Source organism: Urocampus carinirostris, chromosome 17, assembly GCF_059441175.1.
Source record: "Urocampus carinirostris isolate Australia breed hairy pipefish chromosome 17, RoL_Ucar_1.0, whole genome shotgun sequence".
Taxonomy (NCBI): Eukaryota; Metazoa; Chordata; class Actinopteri; order Syngnathiformes; family Syngnathidae; genus Urocampus; species Urocampus carinirostris.
In genome coordinates, this window is record NC_142365.1 from 15,533,288 (window position 1) to 15,559,169 (window position 25,882).

The following is a 25,882-nucleotide window of genomic DNA, read 5'->3' on the forward strand; positions in this document are numbered from 1 at the left end:
CCGAAAAGTGATCTTTTGTGTCCGCCGCAGCAGTTCGAGCGTTCCCAAGAGCCCCAGAAACTCGGACGCGTCCGACGGAGAAAAGCTTCCTTCTCCCACGCAAGCTGCCATCTCTTTAAAGGTACAGCGATCCCTGGCTACATTGCGACTTTATTGCAGTTTCGCTACTTGCATTGTTTTCTGTGTTCCGATTGGCTAGACAGTCACCCCGCCCCCTTTTCTGCTCAAATCTCCGTGTCAGTGATGTTGCGGTCCGAGTCGTACACACATCAGGATTTGTTCGTGTGTTTAAGATCATTGAAAATTCTCAAATTTAATGTTTGTTTCACAGATTGAAAAGTACCTCATATTCTGGGTGTTTTTTTGTAAATGCTTGAAATTGTTGCCATGTTTTTCAACAAGTCGTCTTTAAAACTGACACCAACACTTCTCTCAGGTGGCTTTGCTTAGCCATTGCTTTTCTTCCTTCGTGATTAACGGCAACTGCCATTAGTCTGTATGGCATCGTCCTAAACAGGGCACTAGGCAATGTGTATTAGGGCAAGGACTATATTTAATTATGGACATTTATTATGGGCAATGCAAAAAATTAAGGTCGCGTGTCCCAGTGGTAAATTTCAATGGCAAGAAATTCCTGCAACTGAAAATGAAAGCCACATATTACCGCCATTTTTACCCGACACCTGCATGGGGAGAGATTTGTCTGAAAAATATTTATACTCATTGTTCAGATCCACAAATATATTGGCAATGTATGGTACTCCAAATCTAGAAATCATATGTCTTGATAAATTCACACGAGATTAAGAATCACACGTGTAAAACGTAGATATATTTGTGGCTCTGCCTAATACATGATTCACACCGGATTTCTTCTTTTAATGGTACTGGAGAAATTGTACAATTAGCTTTAAAAGTGCTTAAAAAGTGCATGAATTTGGGCGTGTACGAACCCTGCCATACGTGAAGCAGTTTGTCAAACATACATGATGTGTCCGCGAATCTTTTTCAACTTTTAAGTTTCTCTTAAAGCCATCATGTCAACAAAACACTCAGCATCGACCCACAAAAGCACCAAAAGGTTAAGGAAGATGCTTTCTACCGCCAACAAAGGTGGACTTCTCGACCTGCCAAACTCTGTTCTGGAGCCGCATGCGGCTCTTTGACGCTCCCTAGTGGCTCCCTGAAGCTTTTTAAAAAATGTTTGATAATGGAAAATATATGGTTTCTGTAACCTGGCAAACAAAACCCATTCTTAAAGGTGGTGTCCGTAACTTAAATATTCTACTTGCTGACGCCATCTTCTGGAAGCCTCTGTTAAGCTTCTTGTTTTGCGCGTGCAAGTATGTGCTTTTCTTAGATGCGCTCGAATAAACTCTAAACTTTAATCTTTGTCGAGGTTTGCGTTTGCATTTGGACTGTATTTGAAACAGTCATTTTCTTACTTTCACCGTTTTCATCCTAGACTAAAAGAAAACCGCAAGCACCTCCCCACTCTTCCTCGCCCCCTTTCCTCCAGCCTTAAACACCCTGTGCCCGGAACACCGACGATAAGATAAAAGTCGATAGGCGCAGTGAAAAAAAGATATAAAGGCTCTTTGAACTCATTTGGCATTGTTAACCCATACTTAATAGAGAAAATATTTAATTCTAAACTTTTTTAAGGACACCTCAGACCATGCACCCCATTGTCAACATTTTCCAATGAAAATAGATGGGTTCACTATTGCGTTTCCTTCCTCAAAAGGCTTTTAATTATTATTAATAATTTTTTGTGGCTCCAGAGATTTTATATTAGTTTTCTTTCTCCCTCTCTTTCTTTCCCTCTTTCTTATTCTTTCTCTTTCTCTTTTATTCTCTCTCTGTCTCTCTCTCTTTTTCTCCTCTCTCCTCCCTGTACTTCTCTCTCTCTCTCTCTGTCTCTCTCTGTCTCTCTCTCTTTTTCTCCTCTCTCCTCCCTGTACTTCTCTCTCTCTCTCTCTCTCTCTACTTCTGTCTCTCTCTTTCTCTCTCCTCCCTCTACTTCTGTCTCTCTCTCTCTCTCTCTCTCTCTCTCTCTCCTCCCTCTACTTCTGTCTCTCTCTCTCTCTCTCTTCCCTCTACTTCTGTCTCTCTCTCTCTCTCTCTCTTCCCTCTACTTCTGTCTCTCTCTCTCTCTCTCTCTCTCTTCCCTCTACTTCTGTCTCTCTCTCTCTCTCTCTCTCTCTCTCTTCCCTCTACTTCTGTCTCTCTCTCTCTCTCTCTCTCTCTCTCTCTCTCTTCCCTCTACTTCTGTCTCTCTCTCTCTTCCCTCTACTTCTGTTTCTCTCTCTCTCTCTCTCTCTCTCTCTCTCTCTCTCTCTCTCTCTCTCTCTCTCTCTCTTCCCTCTACTTTTCTCATTCTCCCTCTCCGTCTAATACTGTATTGCTCTTTAAACATTTTGGTTTTCCCGAGCAGAAAATAAATGCAGTCTTCCAAAATGTCCACGCGATGGCGACAAAGTTTCATGTGAAGTAAAGTGAATCATGCCCTTCATACAATTGTGCAATGAAAAAAAAATGCAAGATCATGATTATAATTTGACAGTACTGAGTTATTTGCAAAAGAAAAAAAAACTTTAGAAAGCCCAGTACTTTTATTATTTGAAAAAAATACTCGATCCTGTACATTGGGTTTGCTCTTTGGTGTCAATCTATAATAGAGTATTTAAAAATAAAGAAATAAATGAAGGTTTGAATATTGTTTGGGGAACGCAACCCCCCGCGAAAAACGAGGGATTACTGCATTCCCAAATCCTTAAAGGGACAGTGTGTAATATTTAGTGCTTCCTAGTTGTACAAAAACCTTTCATTCAGTAAAAAAACAAACATCTATTCGAATACTTGGTAAAAACACATGAGCTATCATAATTATATTGTTTTTATTAAAAAAAGAAATAATAAGTTTGTTCAGGGTGTCCCCTGCCCACTGCCCGATGATTGCTGGGATGGGCTCCAGCCCCCCGCGACCCTACTGAGGATAAGCGGTACGGCTAATGAGATGAGATGAGATGAGAAGTTTGTATTTCTATTACATAGTGGAATCAATACTTATATGGTTCCCGCCATTTTTGCCCGGGATCTTACTGCTACGCCGTGCTCTGCGGCACTGGTTTTCATTCGCATTCGACAAGAATGCCATCTAGTGGTCAAATATTACACACTGGGGCTCAACCTCTCTAAGGTAAATATGCTGGTTTGATTCAATTGTCGCAAATAAAAGAATTCTTCACAAAAACGATCTTTGTTTCCATTCTACATGGTTTGTCTTGCTGTGAGTAAATAGGTGCACCGTAGTGTTTCTCATCGCTTAATAATTGGGAATTGCGATCATTATTAAGGGGAACAGTTGGCTGAAATGCATACTGAAACGACGCACAGTAATAGTTTTTTTTTTGTGTGTCTTCCCTTTCAGGCCAAATGTGATGTGGAGTCGAGCACTTTGCACCCCCTGGCGGTGAGTCGGCGCATCGTCGCTACGGCCTCAATGGGCAGCTTTGGTGTCATGCTCTTTCTCACCCGCAGGTGTCGTCGCTGAGCGAGCGCTCGCCGCCGACCGCTACCGCGCACAAGGTACCGTACTTCAATGAGGTCGCCTAGAGCAGCAGGGGTGAAGAAAACATTCTCGCGGGGTCAGGCTGCGAGATTAAGAAGAAAGGGAGAGACGAATACGAAGGGAAAGAAAGCGAAAAATCCAGAAAAAGAGGACGATTGCAGAGAAAGAAAAACACAAATACAGCGAAAGAGGGAGGAAATAGAGAGAGTTGAAAGAGAGGGGTGAAAGAGAGAGAGGGGTGAAAGAGGGGTTAAAAAAAGAAAAAGAGGGAGAGAGAGGGGTTAAAAAAGAAAAGAAAGAGGGAGAAAGAGGGGTTGGAAAAAGAAAAAGGGAGAGAGAGGTGAAAGAAAAAGAAAAAAAGAGGGAGAGAGGTGAAAGAAAAAGAAAAAAAGAGAGATAAAAGAAAGAGAGATGAAAGAGAGAGGGATGAAAGAAAAAAACAGAGAGATGAAAGAAGGAAAGAATAAAGAGATGAAAGACAAAAAGAGATGAAAGGCAGAGATGAGAGAAATAGAGAGATTAAAGAAAGAGAAAAAAGATGGACTTGAAAGAAAGAGAAAAAGAGTGATGTGAGAAAGAGATGAAAGAAGGAAAAGAAAAAATGATGAAAGAAAGAAAGACCAAAAGAGATGAAAGGCAGAGATGAGAGAAAGAGAGATTAAAGAAAGAGAAAAAAGAGGGATGAAAAAGAGATGTGAGAAAGAGATGAGAAAAAGAGAGATGAAAGAAAAAGGGAGAAATTATAGAAAAAGAGAGACAGAGATGAAAGAAAAAAAAGAGAGAGAGATAAAGGAAAGAGAAAAAAAATAGGAAGATGAAAGAAAGAAAATGTGAGAGAGAGAAAAAAGAGGGAGGGAGGAGTAGAATGAAATAAAGATGGAGAGAGGGAAAGAGTGAGAGAGGGGGTAAGGGGAAATAGAGTGAAAGAGCAAAAGAGAGAAAGAAATCTACCTCCATTTGCATTATGAGTGGGGTCTAACTTTGGCGACATCCAGTGGACATATTGAAAACGTGCACTTCTTTTGGTGTCTAGCAGGTTGAAATCAAACCCTAGGTGGGCCTTATTTGGCCCACGGGTTGCATGTTTGACACACCTGACCTAGAGGGACAGTGTGTGATATTAAGTGCTTTTAAGTTCTATTTTTTTTGTTCGTTTTTGTTCTTCCATTTTTCTCTGTCCCCTTTTATCATAATTTTCTTTATTCTTCCTTTTCTACCTTTTCTTTTTTTTCTTACTCTTTTCTTATTTTAATTTTTCCTTCCTTCTTTTTCTTCACCTTTTCTTCTGTATTTTCTTTAGCCCCTCTTTTTTCTTCATGTATCCCTTTGTTTTTTTCCAATCCTTTTTTTCTTTTTATCCTTTATTTTCCCTTTCTCTTTGCATGTTTTTTTTCTCTTTTTTTTCTTGTTATTCTCTATTTTATACTTGTTTTTCTTTTATGTTCCCCCCTTTTTTTCTTCCTCATTTTTTCGTGTTTTTTGAACAGCTGGGTCTAATAATTGGAAAAAAAAGTTATGGTTTGGTCATCTTTTTCTTTTCTTCCTTTTTTGTTTTTTGTCTTTCTTCTTTTTTTTTATTTTATTGTTCCCTTTCACTCTTTTTTTCTTCATCGAGAAAGGCTAGGCAATATGATTAGAGAGAAACATGGCGGTTCTGTCACTCCGAGCCTCCGTAGTCTGTATCTATTCCTTGCACTTTGTAGCGGTTTCACAACACACTGTCATCTACCGGTCAATATATTACACAGTGTCCCTTGAAGATGGAATCCGTTTGAGTTAGGGAATCGCTCGGAAAGTTTGCGCGAGTTGACGCCGAGACGGAAGGTTCTCCTGTTTGACCGGCGCGCACGAACCGGCATCCCTCTTTGAACCGGCTCTCTTCTAATGGCGGCCCACAGAACAGATGGTCGACCGACTTCTTGAGGGAATTCGAGAGCTGAACGAACGGGAACGTCCCCGAGCCAGGTCGCTCCGAATCTCGGGATCTTTCTTTCCGAATGGCACAAAACACACGCGTCGGTGACACCTATGTAGTAGTGTGTTTTTGTTCTTACATTTTATCTGTACTTTCTTGCTTTTTTTCTCTCCTTTTCTCCCAGTTTCCATTTTTTTGGTTTTTAGTCTTTCTGTTGTTCTTTTTTTTCTTTTTTCTTTGTTGTTCTATTTTGCTCATTTTTTCTTTTCCTTCTGTTTTATTGATTTTTCCTGTTTGTTTGTTTTATGTTTTTATTTGCAGTTTCTTTTGTATTTATTCTTTTATTTCCCTTTCCATTCTTTTTTCATTTTTTTCTTTTTTGGTCTTTTTCCATTTTTTTCTACTTCTATTTTGTTATTCTCGGTTTTCCTTTTTGTTTTCTCTTTTTCTCTTCTTTTTTTCTCGTTTTCCCCTTTTTCCTATCTGTTTTATTTTTTCTTTCATTTTGTATTTTTCTCCTCTTTTTCCTTTCCCTCCCATTTTCTTTTCCCATTTTACCTCTTTTAAATTATTTTCTCTTATTTCTTTTTCATTTTTTCCCTTTGATTTTTCTATTTTGTTCTTTCTTCCTTTTTCTTCTATTTTTCATTTTCTTTCTTATTGTTCTTTTTCCTGTTTTCTTTTTATCTTTCATTTAGTATTTTTTCCTCTTTCTTTTATTTTCCCCTTCTCTTTTTTTTCCTTTTGCCCCTTCTCTTTTTTCTTTCATTTTCTATTTTTTTTCCTTTTCCATTCTAATTTTTTTTTTCTCTTGTGAAAGGTTTGAATCCTTGTAGTCTTCCTTGTGCTTTTCTTTTAGCACATGTTCTCAGTTGCACAACACAATACAGCTACACCTGGTGGTCAAATGTATTTATTATTCAGTTTGTGGAAATTTGCCTGGAAACTGGTCCAGTTTGTCAATGAGGCAGAACGCTTGAAACTGGCGCGGGGGGATTAGGGTTCGATTTCCGAGTTTCCCCCTCGTTTCCCGCTGCACGTCACAAAAGGCTTCATTAGCATTTGCTCGTCTTGTCTCTCGTTACCGAAGGAGTCGTTAGCATGACCCTTTAGTTTGTTTTTAACTGAAACCTTTTTTTCATCTGCAGGAGAAGCGGCCATCTGAGGAAGCGCCGCCCTCCCAGCCCCGACTGCCCAAGCGCGCCAACGCTATCGTGGTAAGGCCGGCCGCGCCCAGCGCGACCCCGGGGCCCCTCAACGCCAGACCAGAACTAGCAAATCTCAGGCAGGCCGGCCTGCAACCCACTGCGGCCAGGGTGGACTCGCCGTCTCAGGAAATCCAGAAAGTGGAGGCGACGCGGCAAGGCAAAGGTCAGTGAGCGGCGCATCCGGGACAAAAGCAGAAACACTCAAAGACGTCTTATACCAGAACTCTCAAAGTCAAAGAAACGGGGTAATCCAAAAGTCTTGGGAACATTTTAACATTGAATATCTCGGAAACTGTGAAGGGTATAAAAACACATGTGGTAAATTCAGAGAGATGGTCATTTTAATTTTGACATAGAATGTTCAAGCATGTTCAATGTCAGCACCATTGACACGCGCCACACGCGAATCCAATCCGGTCAAATTCTTCCCATGATGTCCCAGCGTTGCATTGTCAATGGTTGCAACAGCTTCTGTTATTGGGGCCTTCAGCTCATCCACAAGTCTTGGAATTGGGGTCACATTGCCAGCTAGCAGAGGCGTTAAGATATAAAACACAATTCCCACCCCGCCCACCACCTTATGAACCGATTGCCCTCTAGTGGGCGCTACAGTTCCTTTAAAACTAGGACAAATAGACTCTGAGTCAGTTTATTCCCCAGGGCCATCACAACCCTAAATGAAGGCGCAAAACTTTGAAAACATACCTTGGGACCATTTTTTGGGTTATTTCTCGTTTTGTTATTGCGTAATGAAACGGTGAAAAGATATATACTATTCCACGAAACTGTGGAAAAAAATTATATATACCTCGTGAATTATATTCACTTTTTTAAACTTTCTGTTGCTAAATGTTATTGCACTTATTTTCATTGTATTATTGTTACAGTGTACTATTCTTCATTGCATTATTATCATTGTTATGACTTAGGCCAGTTTTTCTTTGCACCATGCTATGATTATTATTTTTTGGGGGGCCCAATATATTCTTTTATTTTTTTATTTTTTTTCACTTCAAACTCTATATTACATGTTTTACCCTGGAGTGCCAGGTCTAATCTCATTGCATACACTGTTTCAGAACGTTGATATCTGTGATAACAAAGACGATTCTAGTTCTAACATAGATCAATTCTTTCACAAATCCTCACAAAAAAAAATGACATGGTGTGAGATCAGGAGATCTGGTTGGGAATTTGGTAATTCTGTCCAGAACGTCCAATCCATCAGTCTGACCGTGTTGTGTTTAGAAACTGTCTATCTAACCTTAAGACTCCAGTACAGCGCCTTTAAGTCTCCAGACTCTTTCTCACTCCATTCATCTATGAAGCAGTTTTCCAGCATGTGGAGGTACATCTCAGCATTGACTTTTGCTCTTTCAAAGAAGAACGGTCCTTGGAAGGCTTTCTTTGACATTGCATGGTCATCATTGGGGTATAGCGCTGATGTTCAAGAAGTTCATGTGGATTCTCAGTACCGACGCTGCCCTGCCTATAAACGAGATAGGTCCTGGATGATTACTATATTTTGTATGTTTAGGGTTTATATAAGTACGTATAAGGCTTGTATAAGTAACCTGTCTTGTTTTGGTTTGAAATTGAAAAATAAACATTGAATAAAATAGTATGCTCTATAACGTTACAAAGCACGCTGAATGATAAAGCATAGGACTAAAAAACAAAGCTACACATTAGGCGTTGACATTCTCTGGTCTTTGAAGCCTTTTGAGACTCCTTGTGATTAAGGGAGTCACAAATAAACATGACTTGACTATAAAGTTAAGTTTAACTTACTTTTGGAAGATGGGCTTCAAGAGGTCCTCTTCCGTGGTAGGGAGTGGCCGAAAAAAAAGTGATCCAACAATCTTTTCAACCGCATCAAGCTTTCTTATTCCACTTTCTTTCAAAAGAAATGTCTCGCCTCTTCTCTACTCTTTACAACAACCATATTGAATGGATGCACAAGATATTGAACAATAAAAATGTCAAAGATCTTTGCGCGCTAGCGATACAGTATACATAGTATGTTTACACACAAACTAGGAAGTAGAAGCCGGATTTCTTCTTCGGGGTGGATGATGGGTGACCTCTCACAGCGCCACATGCTGGTAGTGGCGGAAAGAAGCATTACAGTACTGTCCTCTTCTCTGTAAAAGGTGCACACAATACAAAATCTAACTTACAGCAATGTCCGGATATTCTTCGACATCCCGAAAATAATTTTGGTATCTACCGTTTTATGTAAGTCGAATGCTTGTAAGTAGGGGAGCGTCTGTACTCCATTTTCAAGTGTTTTGCTTGTTAACTTTGTCATTTCCTTGGAACGTAGCTCCATCGCTAAAATACAGCCAGTTTCAAATCCGTCATGTCTTCTGTTCTATTGCAATGCAAAAGTCTCCACGAGCTAGTCCATCGGTGTCCTTCAACTGTTGGACTAGCTTTTAAGGCGTCATGTGCAACCATCTTCTTAAGACAAGCCAAACAGATGTTGTCGGACCCTAAAGTTCCCTACTGGCTCTTTAAAACCATTTACGGGGGTTTTGCTGGACAGCAGTTCCAATTTGTCCAATCAGATCTTATGAAGTTGGGGGTTGTCCTGTTCTTTTAGCTGGGCATAAGCACCCATCTGACCTAAATTCATCCTACGAACTTCCTCTCTGGTGGCCTCTTTATGTTTTTCTGCGAAATACACATTAAACATCAGTCCATGATTCAGTTGTCATCAGTCATCAATTCTTGAGCACGGGTTTTGAACATCTTACTGTGGCAAAAGGTTGAAAGTATGAACTCGAGTACACGTAGAAGCGACGGCAACCTAAGCCGAATAGGAAAATTTCCCATTTCCCTTTTGCCTGCCAAAAACGACCTCAGCCTCCCGGAATCCTTACGGAGCGCTTAAGCGCAAGCGAGTTCGCCAAAGCGACGCGTTTGTGATGTTTCCTGCTTCACAGCATGCTCCGGGGGGGTTTCCTTCACTCGTGACAATGCAAAAATAATTCGGGTTCATGCTGAGACAGGAAATTTCAATTGACAGGAAATACTAACAGGCCTTCAATACACTTCATTGAGCCCTCTTGTGGCTTTGAGAAACACTGACATAGTTTTTTTTGTTTTTTTTTTAAATGTGTTCTTTGTCTCCCCAAAATGCCACAAACAAATAGCAAGTCAGAAATTGGAGTGTAAAGTACCGTAAATTTCGGACTATAAGCCGCTACTTTTTTCCAAAACTTTCAACCCTGCGGCTTATTCAGTGATGCGGCCAGTTTATGTAATTTTTCTAACGGCCGCCAGCGGCGCTCGAGTACAAAAGGTAAGATTTAGACTGCAACTTCTTAGTTTGTGCACAAATTACAAATTAATTTAGCGTAGACATACCCTCATCATGCAAATTGCAAAAAGAAAGGCACATGACGCAACTTTCAAGCTAAACGCAATCGAGCAGTCCGACATAGAAGGAAACAGAGCTACTGCACGTAAATTTTTCATTGCGAGCGTGATGCTAGCGTGTTTTTGAGTAAGGGAGCGTGGGACGACGTCTATATGACAGTCTCTTTCCCACACTGAGGGAAGACCACTTTGATGACGTCAATTTTAACGAGGAAGATGATGCTAGGTCCTTAGCTTGGCCTTTTTGCTAAGTCCTTACCTTGGCCTTAGCAGCAAGGCTTTGATGCTAAGTCTTTAGCTTGGCCTAGCTAGGTCCTTAGCTTGGCCTTAGATACTAGGTCCTTAGCTTGGCCTTTTGATTTTTGCATTCCGGAGATGGAATAAGAGCTTGCTCTGTCCACTCCACGCATCGGCCCGGTATTGCAGTACCTCCGGGAACGGTGCATTCGCAATGATCGCAACAAGGCTTTAGGGCTAGGACCTTAGCTTAGCCTTTTGGCTGAGAGTAAGTGTCCCGGCTCCTAGGCTTTGTAGCATATAATGAACTGACCGATAACGGATAATGGATAATGAATAACGAAGATAGATCAATAACCCTTAAAAACCCCAAGGACGCTTTACCGTGCTTACTACTAGTACGGTTTGTTTTCTTAACAGAGCTGTTTACTGTGTTGCGAGCGTGTTTATAGTAGCGTTTTGCTACCCTTCACAGGCACGGTTTGGGATGAAAGTTATAATATTATTATTAAAGCTTTGAAAACTCTCTCGGTGTACCGTCTTTCTTTGTAAATATGTGTAACCATGTATAATATGTATTTGCAACTGTATATTTTTGTAATGTATTTATTTTAGAAACTTATTCTGATATGTTTTGTACGAGCAAATGAGAAAGAAGGGGCGGGGCAAACGCGGGCTGACGGGAAGTGGAGTAAAGGTGAGACGACAATAGTGGATATATATTTTTCCCACCCTTACCTTTGGAAATATACACTTTTTTCCTTGGATTACTTTCAATGGGCACCTCGTCTCTGCAGGTCTGCATTAAATCTTAAGTACCGGTATCATTTTCCATTCATTATGCCGGCTGTGTTTTTTGGACTGCATCAGGTATGGGTTAATTTCGTGTTTGTATTGCGTTTTTTCAATGTGGGCGCATGCGGCTAATATACAGGTGCGGCTTGTGTATGTACGAAATCGGTTTTCCTCCCGAAATGTGGTGGGTGCGGCTTATAATCAGGTGCGCTCTATAGTCCGGAATTTACGGTAGTGTACCTTCTCAGCAAATTTGATAAACAATTGCGCCATCCTGTGGCAACTGTTGAAACTGCAGGGTGAGTTTGTTGTTTTTTTTCAGTCCTGCAAGTCTGTCACATTTACTTATATAGCCCTCAATCACAAGAAGTCTCAAAGGTCTCTACAGACTATTGTTACACCGATACAATAGTCTGTAGATGAATACTCCACAGTCCAGACTGAAGGAATAATTAAATTCCTACCACAACCTTGATGTGGAGCTCTATAAAGAACCAGATCCATGTTTGATTCCCGGATCACCGAGATTTCCAATAGTCCAAGGAATCGAGGAATTTTCCAAAATGCAACGGCTTCTCCGAAAACATGTCCGATGTCAAATGGGACTGTAAGGGTGCTTGAAATCCTTGGAAATGACAAGTAACTATTTTAATAGTCGACTATTGGAATGATCAGTCAAGTAATAGGATAATTATGAACTTTTTCTTTAATCCAGCACATCATTGATTTGATTATATGTCAAACATTAGATGCAAAACTGTACAATGAAAAATACATCTTTAATTGAACATACTGTCGATTTGCACAAAACTGAAATTAAAATGCCCTATCTAAACCGATTTGGTGCAGTGCTAGGTCAAACCCATGAATAAAACTCTCTCCATTTTTAGGGACGGGCAAATACATAATAATTCAAATCAAGTAAACATTTTTTTATCCCTCTAAACCAAGAACAGGCTCATTCGCAGCAGTAGAATAGGAACTAAAACAAATACAATGTGCATTTTGTGAAGTACATTCACTTAAAGCAAAACATACGTTTATAAAATGCACAATGCATGCGATCAAAACTGTATTGGGTCGAATGTTAAGTGAGACAGATTCCTTTTCGTTCCACCGTCCAACTTTTGTTTTAAGTGTTTATGTGTCATCCAGCTACTGCCATGATATGCTACGTCTGATTTGCAAACTCTGCAAGTACAGACGCTGCCCGACTTACGATCGAGTTAGGTTCCGGACAATTGTTCGTAAGTTGAATTTGTTTGTAAGTTGCTTCAGTCCTATGTTTGGTATGGAATTTATGTTTAAGCCTTGTATAATTAACCTGTATTGTTTTGTGCTAAAATATAAATATTTCATAAATTAATATTCTCTATACAGATAAATAAAGTTGAGTTTAACTTACTTTGAGGGGATGCACTCCGTGGTAAAAAGTGGCCGAAAAAAAGCAATCCAACCAATTTTCTCAACCGCATCCAGCTTTCTTATTCCACTTTCATTTCAAATGAAACGGTTCGCCTCTTCTATACACTTTACACCAACCATGTTGAATGGATGCATGAGATATTTAACAATAAAAATGTCAAAGTTCAGAACTGTAGATACAGTATAGAATGTGTACACACAAACTAGAAAGAGGAAGCGGATTTCTTCTTCGGGGTGGATGCGGGGTGACCTCTCACAGCGCCACCCGGTGGAAAGAAGCGAAGCGTCTGTAGTCTTTTTATTGTATCTATAGTCTTTTTATTGCTGTAACCAGGCTAAAATGCGCCCAAACTTTCTAATTTTTTGTATTCAGACTTCATGTTGACACTGCCATTTTTCTGTTACTCCTCGAGACCGAGACGATACTGCACATGAGTGACTCTCAGCAGAGATCATGTAGAGATGCTTCACTCTGATGGAAAAGGTCTCGAGCAAAAACGGACAATGGAATTCATTGTCTACTTTTTCCATTCTTGGTTCTTGTCGTCAACGTTCACTAATCGTTGCATCCCTAACCACTTCCGTGGCACTTTTTACCTGAAAGCCAGGACTCAGACAATGCAGCTTTACCTTTAATGGGCCAAAATACCAATCCCTAGAAAATTCCAATTTACAGTATTTCCCAGACTATTAGGCGCAAAAAAAACCCAGACTGGGCAGAAATTTAAAAGTGCGCCTGTTATACCGCAAAATATGGCGGATAAGATTGAAAATGTATCTAAAAACATTGGTGACTAAAAATGCCAAACGTTGTATGCAAAGGGAATTGAACCCTGGTCGCTGAACCCTAACCATTAGACCACCAGTGATGCAGATAACATATGAAAAGGCGTTTCATTTGATCTCATTAACCCGCTATTTTACAAACAATGCTAGAAAAGAATATTGAAGGATAGAGAAAACAACTAAATATCAGATACACAAAAGACTTGTTACCCTCATCGTGCTTTTTTGCGTTTATTGATAACTATCAAAACGACTTTGTTTCCTCCATTCTGTAACATTTGTTTTTGGCACTGTGAGTAAAAATAGTGTGATATTAAGACAAAATCTTAAAAAAATACTATTCTAGGAGGGGCTCCTTATAGTGTGGAAAACCGATGTACTTTGGTTAAACAGAACTTTCCTTTGCGTTGGTAACGTTCAGGAAAACGTGTGATTTTGAAAACCAAAGCGGAAAAGAACGGCTGCAAACGAAGGGACGGCCGGCACTCAGCCGGCGACATCCTTGACAATGGCGGGAAGCTGCCAGCCGGTCGGCCATGTTGGCTCGCTCGTGTTTTGGCGCTTCCTCCGAACAGGAAGCTAACGTGAGGCCAACGGAAAATTAGCTTGCGTCCTCTGTCCTTCCCATCTGCCGCCATCAATAATTTGTCTGAGAGAAGAAAAGAGAAGCAAAATGGTGCAGTTTGGTCAGTCTCCGTGGTTTGTATTCTTCCTTGTGCTTTGTAGCATTCGTTTGCTTGACGCAAAACAGCGACATCTGGTGGCAATAAGGAATAATGGTGCAGTTTGGTCACTTTAAGTCTCCATTGTTTGTATTCTTCCGTTAGTACTTGTTTTCTCGTGTACTTCGCAAGATAACGACATCTTTTGTTCAAATCATGCACACTGTCCCTTTAAGATTTATGAGTTTACAGTTTTGCAACTGTTCTTTTTCATTCTATGTAAATAGTGTTCAAATTGTGGAGTTCATAGTATCCTTTTGAGGACAATATAGGCTTCCCGGGTCTTAGTTTGGACACCACTGGGCTCGTACTGGGCAGGCTCCCTCTTGTGGTTTGTCAATAATTATTTTTAATTTTTTTAAATACTGTTCCAAGTAACGTTTAATCCTGTAAATGTTTGCATTCGTAATATTAGAAAAACGAATTTTAGGAAATATTACAAATTTTTGGAACAGCATTTTTCTTAAAAGGGGACTGTGTATTATTCAGTGCAGGGGTGTCAAACAGGTGGCCCGCGGGCCGGATCAGGCCTGCTAAGGAATTGAATCCGGCCCGCAAGACAATGCTGGGGGAAGCGCAAGAGAAAAACGAGCTGTAGGTTGAAATATGTCCACTTGATGTTGCCAAAGTTGGCTCTCAAAAACGCTGTACTTGTATTTTTTTCTCTCTCTCTTTCTTTGTCTCTTTCTATCTCTGTGTCTTTTTACCTTCTTCTGCTCTCTCTTCCTTTTTTCATTTTCTCTCTCTTTTCACTCTTCTCGTTCTCCCTCTCTTGCTTACGTTCCCCTTCTCTCTATTTCTCTTTGGATCTCTTTATTTCTCTTTCCCCCTCTCTCACTTTCTCTTTTTATCTCTTTTGTTTTTCACGCTCTCTCTCTTTCTCCCTTTCCCTCTTTTTTGTCGCACCCTCTCTCTTCTTTCTCTCTCTTTCTTTCTCTCTAAAGTACTAGTCTGTCCCCTGAGAGAATATTTGTTCTATCGTCTGGCCCCCGAGTTAAAATTAGTCACCCCTGGTTTAGTGCCTCCTAGTGGTGAAAAAAAAACTTCATTTATTAAAAAAAACAACTATGATGTGAAAAATAAGCAAAAACACACGATAAACATGCATTTTCCCAAAAATATTAGTACGTCAAGTAATTAACATTTATTTAAATTAACATGAGCCTCACCTAAAAGGAGCTGACTTGTGTGTCCGCCATCTTGCTGCTACGGGTACACAAATACCTCAAAATGGTTAGGCGAAAATGAGAGGTAAAACGGTGGATTTTTGGTGACTTCGAGACTCTGTAATTTATATCCTATCTTGTGCCTATTAGCACTTGTTTGGGGTTGGGCTACACTACACACTGTCCCTTTAAAGTAATTTGCTTGTATGTTTTCCGGTTTTGTCTCAAAAAGCTCATTAATGAATCTCCTTTATACAAATTTTAGTTTTTAGGATGGGGTGCAGTTGATGTGCGTTGGAATTTCTAAAAGTCCCCCCTCTTGTCTCTTATTACCCCCCCTAGTATGAAAGGGGGGGCGGTATTTCCTCTCTTCTGTCCTCACCTTGAGAGGCAAGGACTCGCATTCCTGCAGCGCTTCCCTACTCCAGCCCGGGGCCATTCGCTGACAAGTGACAGGGGCCCCAGTGGCCCCCACCTCCCCTTTTGGCCTGCCCACGTGTGGTGCTTGGGAATTCTGCCCTCTGCCCCACTTCTACTACCTCCCCCCTCTCATCTGCTTGCTCTCTGTCTTTAAACGATATCCCAAATGCTTAAACATGCAAAATGTGAGGAAATAGCAACTGGTTTTGCATAAAATCTATGTGTATTTCATCGATTTGCTCAAATAATTTTCTGAGAATGCATTTTAAAGACAGTATGTCTTTGTCCTCCTGAGCTGTGATGACATCGGAGGAACACTAGCACAACTAACAAGCCAGTGTCCATAATGTTTTACGTTTTAGTCGAAATGGTTACGTTTTAAGCCAAGTTTTGGGTTGTTTTTTTTTGTGGAGAATGCCAAGGTGTTGTGCTGCCGGTGGATGCAGTAATGGGAACGGTACTGACATAAATAACAGACGTAGAGCTAACAGAGGCTAGCTGGGTCGATCGACAAAAGGCGGCTCGAGGTTGGCTGTCCAAAAAACACGCAGTGAGCAGCCAGGCTAACCGGGAGCCAACAATGAAAAGCGGCGACAGCTATGGCAGCAAACTCGATGCCAGCCGGGAATAAACCAAGGGACGTGGCAAAACCAGCACTGACGCTATGCTAGTCGGCCAAACAACACATGCTCTGTGCCTAAATTGTATTACCTTTTAAAGAACTCAACGGGATGTTGCCTGTTCCACCCTTTCTCCAATCATCTGTTGTCATTCTCATGCTAACTTTTGGCTAAACGGGAAGACAAATCAAACCTGACTCTCCCTACTCTCGTCTATGTGTGATAATCCTTGTATTTGTGAGATGTAAATGAAGTTTCTTTCGTATTCTCTCTCAGGTTGGCCATCTTGATTAGAGCTAGGCCTAGCCAATGACCAATCTTAGCTTATGCATGTCACGCGACGGCTACAGAAGGCAAGATGGGTAAGGGTATTAAAAGGAAGACCTTTTAATGTGAAAAATTATCCTTCGTCTGAGTTTATTTCGAGTTTTGTGAATGTGTGATAGAGGTAAGATCGGGCCTGAAAAATACAGCCCGAACCGACCTGAGTCGCAGGTATATCAACCCGAACCTGACGGATTAACTCGATTCCATATTCGAGCCTGAAATAAACCTGAAGCTTTACTTCGGACGTGCGTACTTAACCCTTTGCCGCAGATGTGGGCATTTTGACGACGTGCAGCGAACGAAGGTGAAAGTAAACAAAAATGTTTTTTGAGATTTTTATATTTCATGTTGAGAATACCTGAGTATTAATTGTTATTACAACATCCATTGCAGCCTGGTCATCCTGGAAGGGGGATTACCTCCTGTCCTTTCTCAAGGTTTCTTCATTTTCCTTATGTTGAGGTTTTTGAATTTTTCCTTGCCCTCATGTAGGTTCTAGATCAGGGGATGGTGTAATAATAGGCTGTAGTTTGCAATAATCTGTGGTCTGTGCAGCCCTTTGAGACTCCTTGTGATTAAGGGCATCACAAATAAACATGACTTGACTTTTTTAGTAGTAGTGATCCTATTTTATATGTGTGTATAATTCAGTGCAACCGGCAATTTTAAAGGCGCTAGATACACATCGTCCCTAATAAACAATAAGTCTTCGAGATAAAGCTTGCCTCGACCTTCCCTTTAAGAGCAAAGCGTCTGTGTTTGTTTCGCTTTTGTCACCTTACTCGACGCCAAGAAATAAGTAGACCCAAAAACGAAGTTCCCCCGGCGCTTATTAAGTATTCGTCTCAGACGAGCGCGCAAAACGCTGCCCGACGCGCACTGACGTCCCGGATGCCTGGAGCCGGCCCACGGTTTCCGTGGCGACCGCACAACATCCAAAGACAATCCGGGGCAGGCCCACGCGGCGCGGGAACGGCGGGGTCGAAGGTCGGGGGTACGGAAGGGCGAGAAGTTATTTTGCGAGACTCGGCTCTTTCGGCTCGGCTCACTAAATAGAGCTAGCTCTTTCGGCTCCTGTACAGCTCTTCGGATCGGTTTTGTTGCTTTAATCCAGTGTTTCTTTTCACGGCCTGGCACAAGGGCAACAATAACCCTCCTGTTATTTTCATTTTCTGTATAAGACCCGTGTCCTCCCAGACAAAATGATTTGTCCTTCACATACCTGTCAACCTCCACGGCTCCTTACAAAATGTTGTATTTTCCCTTACAAATTACAAAATAATCTTACACCATATTTTTTTTTTTCAAACGTGTTTATTTATGTAGTTTAGCATGTTATATTGTACATGTGTCTCGTTATATCATAAATATTGTTAATTAACATTTTGTTGTGAGATCCTGAGTTGCTCGACATGAATGAGGTTTATTATAAAAAAAAGTTCAAAAATTAAGTCGCTTGGACATTCACCGTAGAAGGAAAAATACATGCAAATATAATTAAGTAGAATAATACATTTTCTTATTCAAATTATGAATTCATTTTCTGCATTAAATTAGTGTTGGTAATATACTGATTAAAGGGATAACCACAAACCTGTCTTTTCATTTTCTTCTTTTATACTTCCTTTTTTTCTTAACTTCTTTATACAACATAATTCGTAATATAATGCATCAAAGGAACTGAGCCGTTCGAGAGCCGGCTCTCTTTAATGAGTTGAGCCGAAAAAAGCCGGTTCTTTAAAAAGAGACGGACTTCCTTTCACTATATAACGACTACATGAAATCCGAGGCTGCAGACGCATGCTCACAGTAGCATCAAACCGCTCGCTTCGTTTGTAATAAAAAAAAAACAATACTGAGATAGAGGCTACTGCGGCAAACGAGTTCGACTTGAATGGTTTGCCATTTCGTGATAGTCGGTGTATATACCGGATGGTACCCATCATTGACAAATTTGCGTTTTTCCGTACAGATTTTCTTGCGCGTCGTACTCGTCTTAAGATGCATAATAAACGTACTTTGTACGGCAAAAACGTACTGGTTGACAGGCATGCCTTCACAATATTTTTGATACACAGACGCTGCCGTACTTACGGAAGATCATTTGCAAGTTGAATTTGTTCATAAGTTGCTTCAGTACTATATTTTGTATGTTTAAGATTTATATTAGTATGTTTTAGGCTTGTATAAGTAACCTGTATATTTTTGTTCTAAAAAAATAAATATTTCATAAAATAACATGCTCTATAAAGATTAAGTTGAGTTTAACTTACTTTTGGAAGATGCGCTTCAAGAGGTCTTCCTCCGTGGTAAAAAGTGGACGAAAAAAAACATTCCGACCATTTTCTCAACCACATCAAGCTTTCTCTTCTTTTCACCAACCATATTGAATGGATGCACGAGATATGAAACAATGAATATGTCAAAGTTCTGAGCGTGCTGGAGATACAGTATAGAATGTTTACACATGAACTAGGAAGAGGAAGTGGATTTCTTCTTCAGGGTGGGTGCTGGGTGAGCTCTCACAGCGCCACATGCCGGTAGTGGCGGAAAGAAGCACTACAGTACTGTCCTCTACTCGGTAAAAGATACACGCCATACAAAATCTAGCTCACAGCAATGTCCGGATATTTTTTGACATCCCGAAAAAAACATTCGTATCTCCCGTTTTTCCTAAGTCGAATGGAGTAGGGGAGCGTCTGTAATCCGAAAGTAATTAAGTTACATCACTGAAATATTAAAGTATTTGGATTACATCACTGATGATAATTAGTAACTGTATCGGATTACATTTATGGAGTAATCCTTCATTCCTGCGTACCACCTCAAATTCCCAGTTCAAGTTCAATCTAAAACGTTGCAGTTTGAGTGAAACAACCTTAGGTAAAAATAATGGAACTTATTTTTCTTTCTCTGTGTCACGATGCCAAACGACCCCCGGCCTGGTATCGGTTCACAACCCGGTGAGCAACCAAGGTGAAATCCCAGCTCACCTGCTCACCTTAGCGTTTTTAGATAAGAGGTGGGCTGCAGAATGAAGATTGCTAGCGACGCAAAGGGGATTTTTGCTCTGCCGTGGCGTGAGAACGCCTCTCTCCGAATTCCCGCGAGCTCGCCGCTGCATTTCGTGTGTGGGAGCCGCGCTCTCGCGCTCGCTCACTCTTCTCTGGCATATCGGGGCCCCCCGGGGGCCGCGCTAAAAATATGTGGCTCCTCGAGCCTTCTGGTGTCTGAGCAGCGTCTGTCTGCGTTGTCCCCCTGTCCCCTTACACTCCCCCCTCCCACCGCTTGCATTCCCCTCTTCTTCCTTTACCTTCTACCCACAGGAACTAGAAAAATGAAAAAGAAGAAAAAGAGAGAAAGTATGACAAAGTAAAGTAAAATTAAAGATACACAACAAGATTAAAAAATGGAAACACTGAAAGAAGCATGGGAAAAGGATAACAAAAGAAAAAAAGACAAAGGAAAAAGGGAATATAAAAAAGAAAAGAAAAACAAGGGGGAAAGAATTAAGAAGAACAATTATTTTGAAAAAAGAAAAGTAGGGAAAAAAAGAAAATTGAAGACAGAAAGAGGACCAAAAGAAAAACATGGTAAAAATGCAATAATACAAAAATACTACTATATAAATATGACAACAGAAAAACTACAATACACCCACAGCAATATTATAAAAATACTAAAGAACACTACATGAATATTACAATGGAAATATTACAAAAATACAACAGTAAAACTGTAATACAAACATACTAACTACAGAAATATTATGACAGAAATACAATAAAAATATAGTAGAAATACTACCAAATAAAACTACAGTAATATTACAAAAAAATACCAAAGGAACACTAAAATAATATGACATAAATACTACAAGAATACCACTGTTGAAATAATTCAAAACAGTAATCCTCAAAAAATACAACTATTGTAATACTAGAAAATACTACAGTAATACTACAAAATACTACAGATATACAACACAAAATGTGATATGGAAATACTACAACAAAACTACTAAAACACTACAAAATACCACTATGGAAATATCACAGAAATTCCCCCCAAATAAAACTGCAGTAAGACTACAAAAATACTACAGAAATACTACCACAATTATACTATAATACAAAAATACTCATACAGAAATATCACAACAGAAAATCTCCAAAAACACAACTACTATAATACAAAAATATAACTACTGTAATCCTGTAATGGAAAAATACTCCTACAGAAATATTACCACAAAAGTACTACAAAAATACAACTACAGTAATACTACAAACTACTACAGATATACCACACAAAATTTGATATGGAAATACTACAACAAAACTACTAAAACACTACAAAATACCACCATGGAAATATCACAGAAATTCCCCAAAAATAAAACTACAAAAATACAACCACAGAAATATCACAGAAAATACAGATTATACCACACAAAATACTACTATGGAAATTCCCTTTTCTCCCCTTACCTTCCCCCTCCCAAAATCGCAGCACCTCACCCAAAACTGTCTCCCGATTGCATTTTCACGCAGGATGACCTCTGCTTGGCGGACATAGCAAGGGAAGGAGCCTCCCAAAAAAAAGAGGACAAAAAGAGGAAAGAGGACATGATTTTAAGAGCTGCTGAAAGAAGAATGAATGATATTTATGATACAAAATCGGAGGGATTCTCCTTTCCGTTTAAGAAAGTCATGTAAAGAGCAGCTTGCTAGCAACAGGGATCCTCTGGTTGAGCCAGGTCTCCGTGATGATTAAAACACAAACGTCACGAATGGAGCGGCTTGCCACGGGTCGTAGCTCCAGGTCATCCATTTGATGGATCTTGCGTCGGTGAGATACACGCTCAGCAGGGGTGGCTTGTTACGTAGGCGTAGCAGTATGCCGGACCTGCAGCCTCGCTTTTGCTTCCTCTCCGGACGCCACCTCTGTCTCTTCTCGGACCAAATAGGAATCCACAAAGAACCCAGTGGTTTCATTATTTTTCTTGGTGATATTGTATCGATGTCAGTAGCCGATGTCCAAACACTCCTATTGGGTATCGTGGTGTAACAAACCTGTTTGGGCACACGTGATCAAATATATTTTAGTAAAAAGATCTATTCATAATATAATTTCTGTAGTTAGTATGTTTTCTGTACTGTAAGGCCAACTAATAACCCCAAAAATTTGAAATTGCACCTTATAATCCAGTGGGCCTCCGTAAACTACAGAGGATACAATTGGAACCGCAGAGTTAAAATGACCCAGGCATGAAAATGTCTCACCTTTTATTTTGCTGTTTTGAAGTCAAAATTGGAATAGATATGAGGAGACAGCGTCAAACATTTATCTGTAGTTTTAAATACAGTGGAACCTCGGTTCTCGACCATAATCCGTTCCAGAACCCTGTTCGAGAACCGATTTGTTCGATCACCGAAATCATTTTTCCCATTGAAAATAATGTAAATCGTTTTAATCCGTTCCAACACCCTGAATGTTTACCATGAATGTTTAACGTAAACATGAAGCTAACTCGGGTTAATCGTACATTTGCGTTATCGTAATCTTCCGTACGAAAGATTACGCTAACATGAACGTGAAAAAATAAGAAAAATCAGGTCGTTTACAAGTCATTTAGCACCACAAGTGGCTAGCGCTTCATTGGAAAGGGGGCTCCGTTCCAACACCCTGAATGTTTACCTGAATGTTCAACGTAATCATAGAGCTAACTCAGACTAATCGTACGTTTGCGTTATCGTAATCTTCCGTACGAAAGATTACGCTAACCCGAACGTGTAAAAAAAAAAGATAAAGAAAAGAATTATGAATAGGATTTCTTACCTTTGTGGTGGTCAGCAGAAGGCGCATGCTGTATTCCCTAGCAAGATCGGAAACTCGCACACCTCTTTCATATTTGGCTATTATGTCTTTCTTAAAGGCAATAGTTGTACGAACAACTTTTCCTTTTTCACCTGTCCTGCTTGCACCGACCTTTTTCGGAGGCATAGTTAGGGGCTAAAACACTCCGTTCACCGATGTTAAAAGCGAAAGCAAAAAGAGGCAAGTGCGCACGTGATAACAGTTGGTCACGAGGGGTGGGGGCGATCTACACCCGTACGCCGCTCAGCATCGCACCCTAGCGTACACACTTGCGCATTACTGGCGTTCGAACTCCGAATTTTTGACCGAACAGCGAAGGAAGAATTTCTCGAAATTTTTGGTCGAACTCCGATTTGTTCGATCTGAGAGGTGTTTGAAAACCGAGGTTCCACTGGATGTCATCAAAGCTAAGCATCACTCCCAAAGCTGTACATTGTTTGCTAACTACCATTCATCAACCTAACTGAGTGATTCTCAAGTGGAAAAATCGATTTTTGACCGAGTCACGTTGGGTGGTATTACGTTTTTCAAGGTTCAAAGCAGTGTCTGAGAACAAGTCACGATGAGCCGATCAATCAACAATCAAACTGTTGTTTTTCGTTGGTTTAAGGCGCAAAAAATACTTATCTCCATAAGGCAGGCCTCCCAATTTCCAAAACTTTATGGAGCGTTTGCATGCAATGGCACATATTAATATGATACTTGGGGATAATATTACCAGGCAAAACATAGACAAACTAAAAAGAAGATGGGCAAGTACAGAGCCCTGTGGAATGCCACAAATGATAAAGGTGTCTTTGTCTTTGAGGTGGAGGGGGGATCCTCCTCTGCCTTTTCTTTAATGTGTAAAACTAGTGGTCGGCTAACATTTCTGTATTACGGACCGGTTTAATGTCTACATAATAACAATAACAATAATATTTAATTACTAGACCAATGGGGATCTAAAATATATGATATAGGAAAAGGCAGTACAGTGGGACCTCGCTTCTTCGCGGTTCCACGTTCGCGGGTTCAGAGCTTCGCGCGTCTAAAAAAAAAAAATTATAAAATAAAATAATTAAAAAAATATATATATATATATATATTTTGTTTTTTTGTTTTTTTGTTTTTTGTTCTTTAAGCAAGCTCCTGAAAATATTCTATGAGACAGTAGTGGCAAGCGCCCTCTTCTATGCGGCAGCGTGTTGGGGAGGCAGCGTCAAGAAGAAGGATGCCTCTCGTCTCAATAAACTGGCTAGGAAAGCGAGCTCTGTTGTGGGCAAAGAGCTGGACAGCCTAACAACAGTAGCTGAGAGACAGGCACTGAAAAAGCTGAGGTCAATCATGGACAATGCATCGCATCCGCTTCACAGCATTATCTCCGGACAGAAGAGCAGTTTCAGTGACAGACTGCTGTCACTGTCTTGTACTACGGACAGACTGAAGAAATATTTTCTTCCTCATGCCATGAGACTCTTTAACTCCACCCGGCAGAGTAAAGGCCCACATTAAACCACACCACCTACATTGGATATTACCGAATCTTACTGCATTATGTGTTCTGTGTAGCACTATTTAGTTACTCTATATAACATGCTAAAGTGGGCATTTGCACGTCACACTGGGTATTTGTATATTGTATTCTTTTGGCTTTATTATTGTATTGTTCTCAGCTCAGGGATGCTGCTGGAAATGTGAATTTCCCTTAGGGGATGAATAAAGTATCTATCTATCTATCTATCTACTTCATGGTTCCACGTTTGAGGGGTTCAGAGCTTTGCAGGTCTGAAAAATAATAATAACAAAATAAAAAAATTACAGAAAAAAAATAAAATATATATATATATTTTGTTTTTGTTTTTGTTTTGTTTTTGTTTTTTAAGCATTTTTGAAGGGCTGTCGCTACTTCGTGGTTCCACGTTTGCGGGTTCAGAGCTCCGCAGGTCCAAAAAAATAATGATTAAAAAAAATATATATATATATATATACATATATATATATATCTTATTTTTTTTTTAAGCATTTTTGAAGGGGCGTCGCTACTTCGCGGATTTTCGCTTTTCGTGGGTGGTTTTGGTCCCCATTAACCGGGATAACCGAGGGATTACTGTATATTCTATATCATCACACTCTTTTTACTCACAGTACCACATTGTAGAACATTTGTTTTGGCTGAAGCCTTTCCCATAATGCTCCATTGCAACGTTGTACCATGATTAAAAACAGCATGACGATGATGTAAACTCGAATGCCTTTTCCCTTGTCATCTACAATCCCAATGGTCTGATGTTTTGGATTCATTGCTGTCACAGATTCCCAGTACATCAAATGTTAAGAAAATGAAGTCGTGCAATGATTAATCAGTTGACAAATATTGCCAATTACTTCAAAGGGCGCCACCAGGTTGTGCTCACCCAAGACACACCACGGGAAGCCTGATGGTTGCCAACCTCTGTTTTAAACGAACTCGAACGATCATTTCACCAGAAATGTCTTTGCGTTTCGCAGGGTCGAGCCCCCCGGGTCCCGGGGAAGCGTCCGGGAGGTCTTCGTCGGTGAAATCGGCGTCCTCCGTCGGCCGCGTGGCGCAGCTGATGAAAACCTTCAGCGTGGATCCGGGTTCGATTCCGCCCAAGCCGGCGCCTCGCGGCGTCAAACCTGCGCTCCCGGTTAAGCCCTCGCATTTGTGCGTGGCCCCGACCGTCGCGCCTTCCTCCGTCGTGCTGAGCTGAAAAAGACGTGAAAAATTTGTTTTTGTCTCCGGAGGAACGAGGTACGAAGGCCCGGAAGGGGGTCACAGGACTCCTGTTGCCCGTCGAGGACCAATGACCATGCCAAAAAATCCTTTCCTCCCTTCCTATTGGATCAAACCTTTGCCGGTTTGACATTCGTTGCCAAATCTTGCGACTCGCTCTCTGTTACGTGACGTTACACTCACTCCATTTTCAATGTTTTTTTTAAACGATATTCTGTATGATGGGCGAGCGTGACATGTAACAGACTTTTTCATGGTTGAATGTAAAGGCAATAAAAAGAAGTATTTAAAGGTGCAGTACGGAATTTGGAATTTTCTTACTCACTGCCTGTGTCAAGCTCCTTATGTTGCGCGTGCATGTACGTGCATTTCTTAGATGCGCTGGGATAAACTCTTCTTTTTGGGGGTTTGGATTGACGTTTGGACTCTACTTGAAACGGGCCTTTTCTTACTTGCACCATTTTTATGCTAAAGTAACAAAAAAACTACAGTGACAAGCATAAAGTCCCTCTTAAACCCTTCTGGCCCGAACAACTAAAGTACCACATTTACCGGACTATAAGTCCCATTTTTTTTTTAATTTTAGTCAGAGGTGGGACGTATACTCCGGTGAGACATATATATGAAATCATGACCACTTTGTTATATCATTGGATGTTTACATTTGTATTACTGTATATAATTCC

The 25,882-nt window shown here is 40.4% G+C and overlaps 1 protein-coding gene and 1 pseudogene across 1 annotated transcript in view; both read left to right on the forward strand.

The window, feature by feature from the left end:
* LOC148349333 (uncharacterized) overlaps positions 1-25,493 on the forward strand; it is a 45,268-nt gene extending 19,775 nt beyond the window's left edge. Inside the window, exons 4-8 of the mRNA XM_088321571.1 lie at positions 31-121; positions 3,434-3,475; positions 3,544-3,591; positions 6,638-6,860; positions 24,950-25,493. Of these exons, the coding sequence (XP_088177697.1) occupies positions 31-121; positions 3,434-3,475; positions 3,544-3,591; positions 6,638-6,860; positions 24,950-25,173 (628 nt within the window). The 3' untranslated portion in view covers positions 25,174-25,493. The remainder of the gene's footprint in view (positions 1-30; positions 122-3,433; positions 3,476-3,543; positions 3,592-6,637; positions 6,861-24,949) is intronic.
* LOC148349334 (U2 spliceosomal RNA) lies at positions 10,308-10,532 on the forward strand (annotated as a pseudogene).
* Positions 25,494-25,882: the final 389 nt, after the last annotated feature.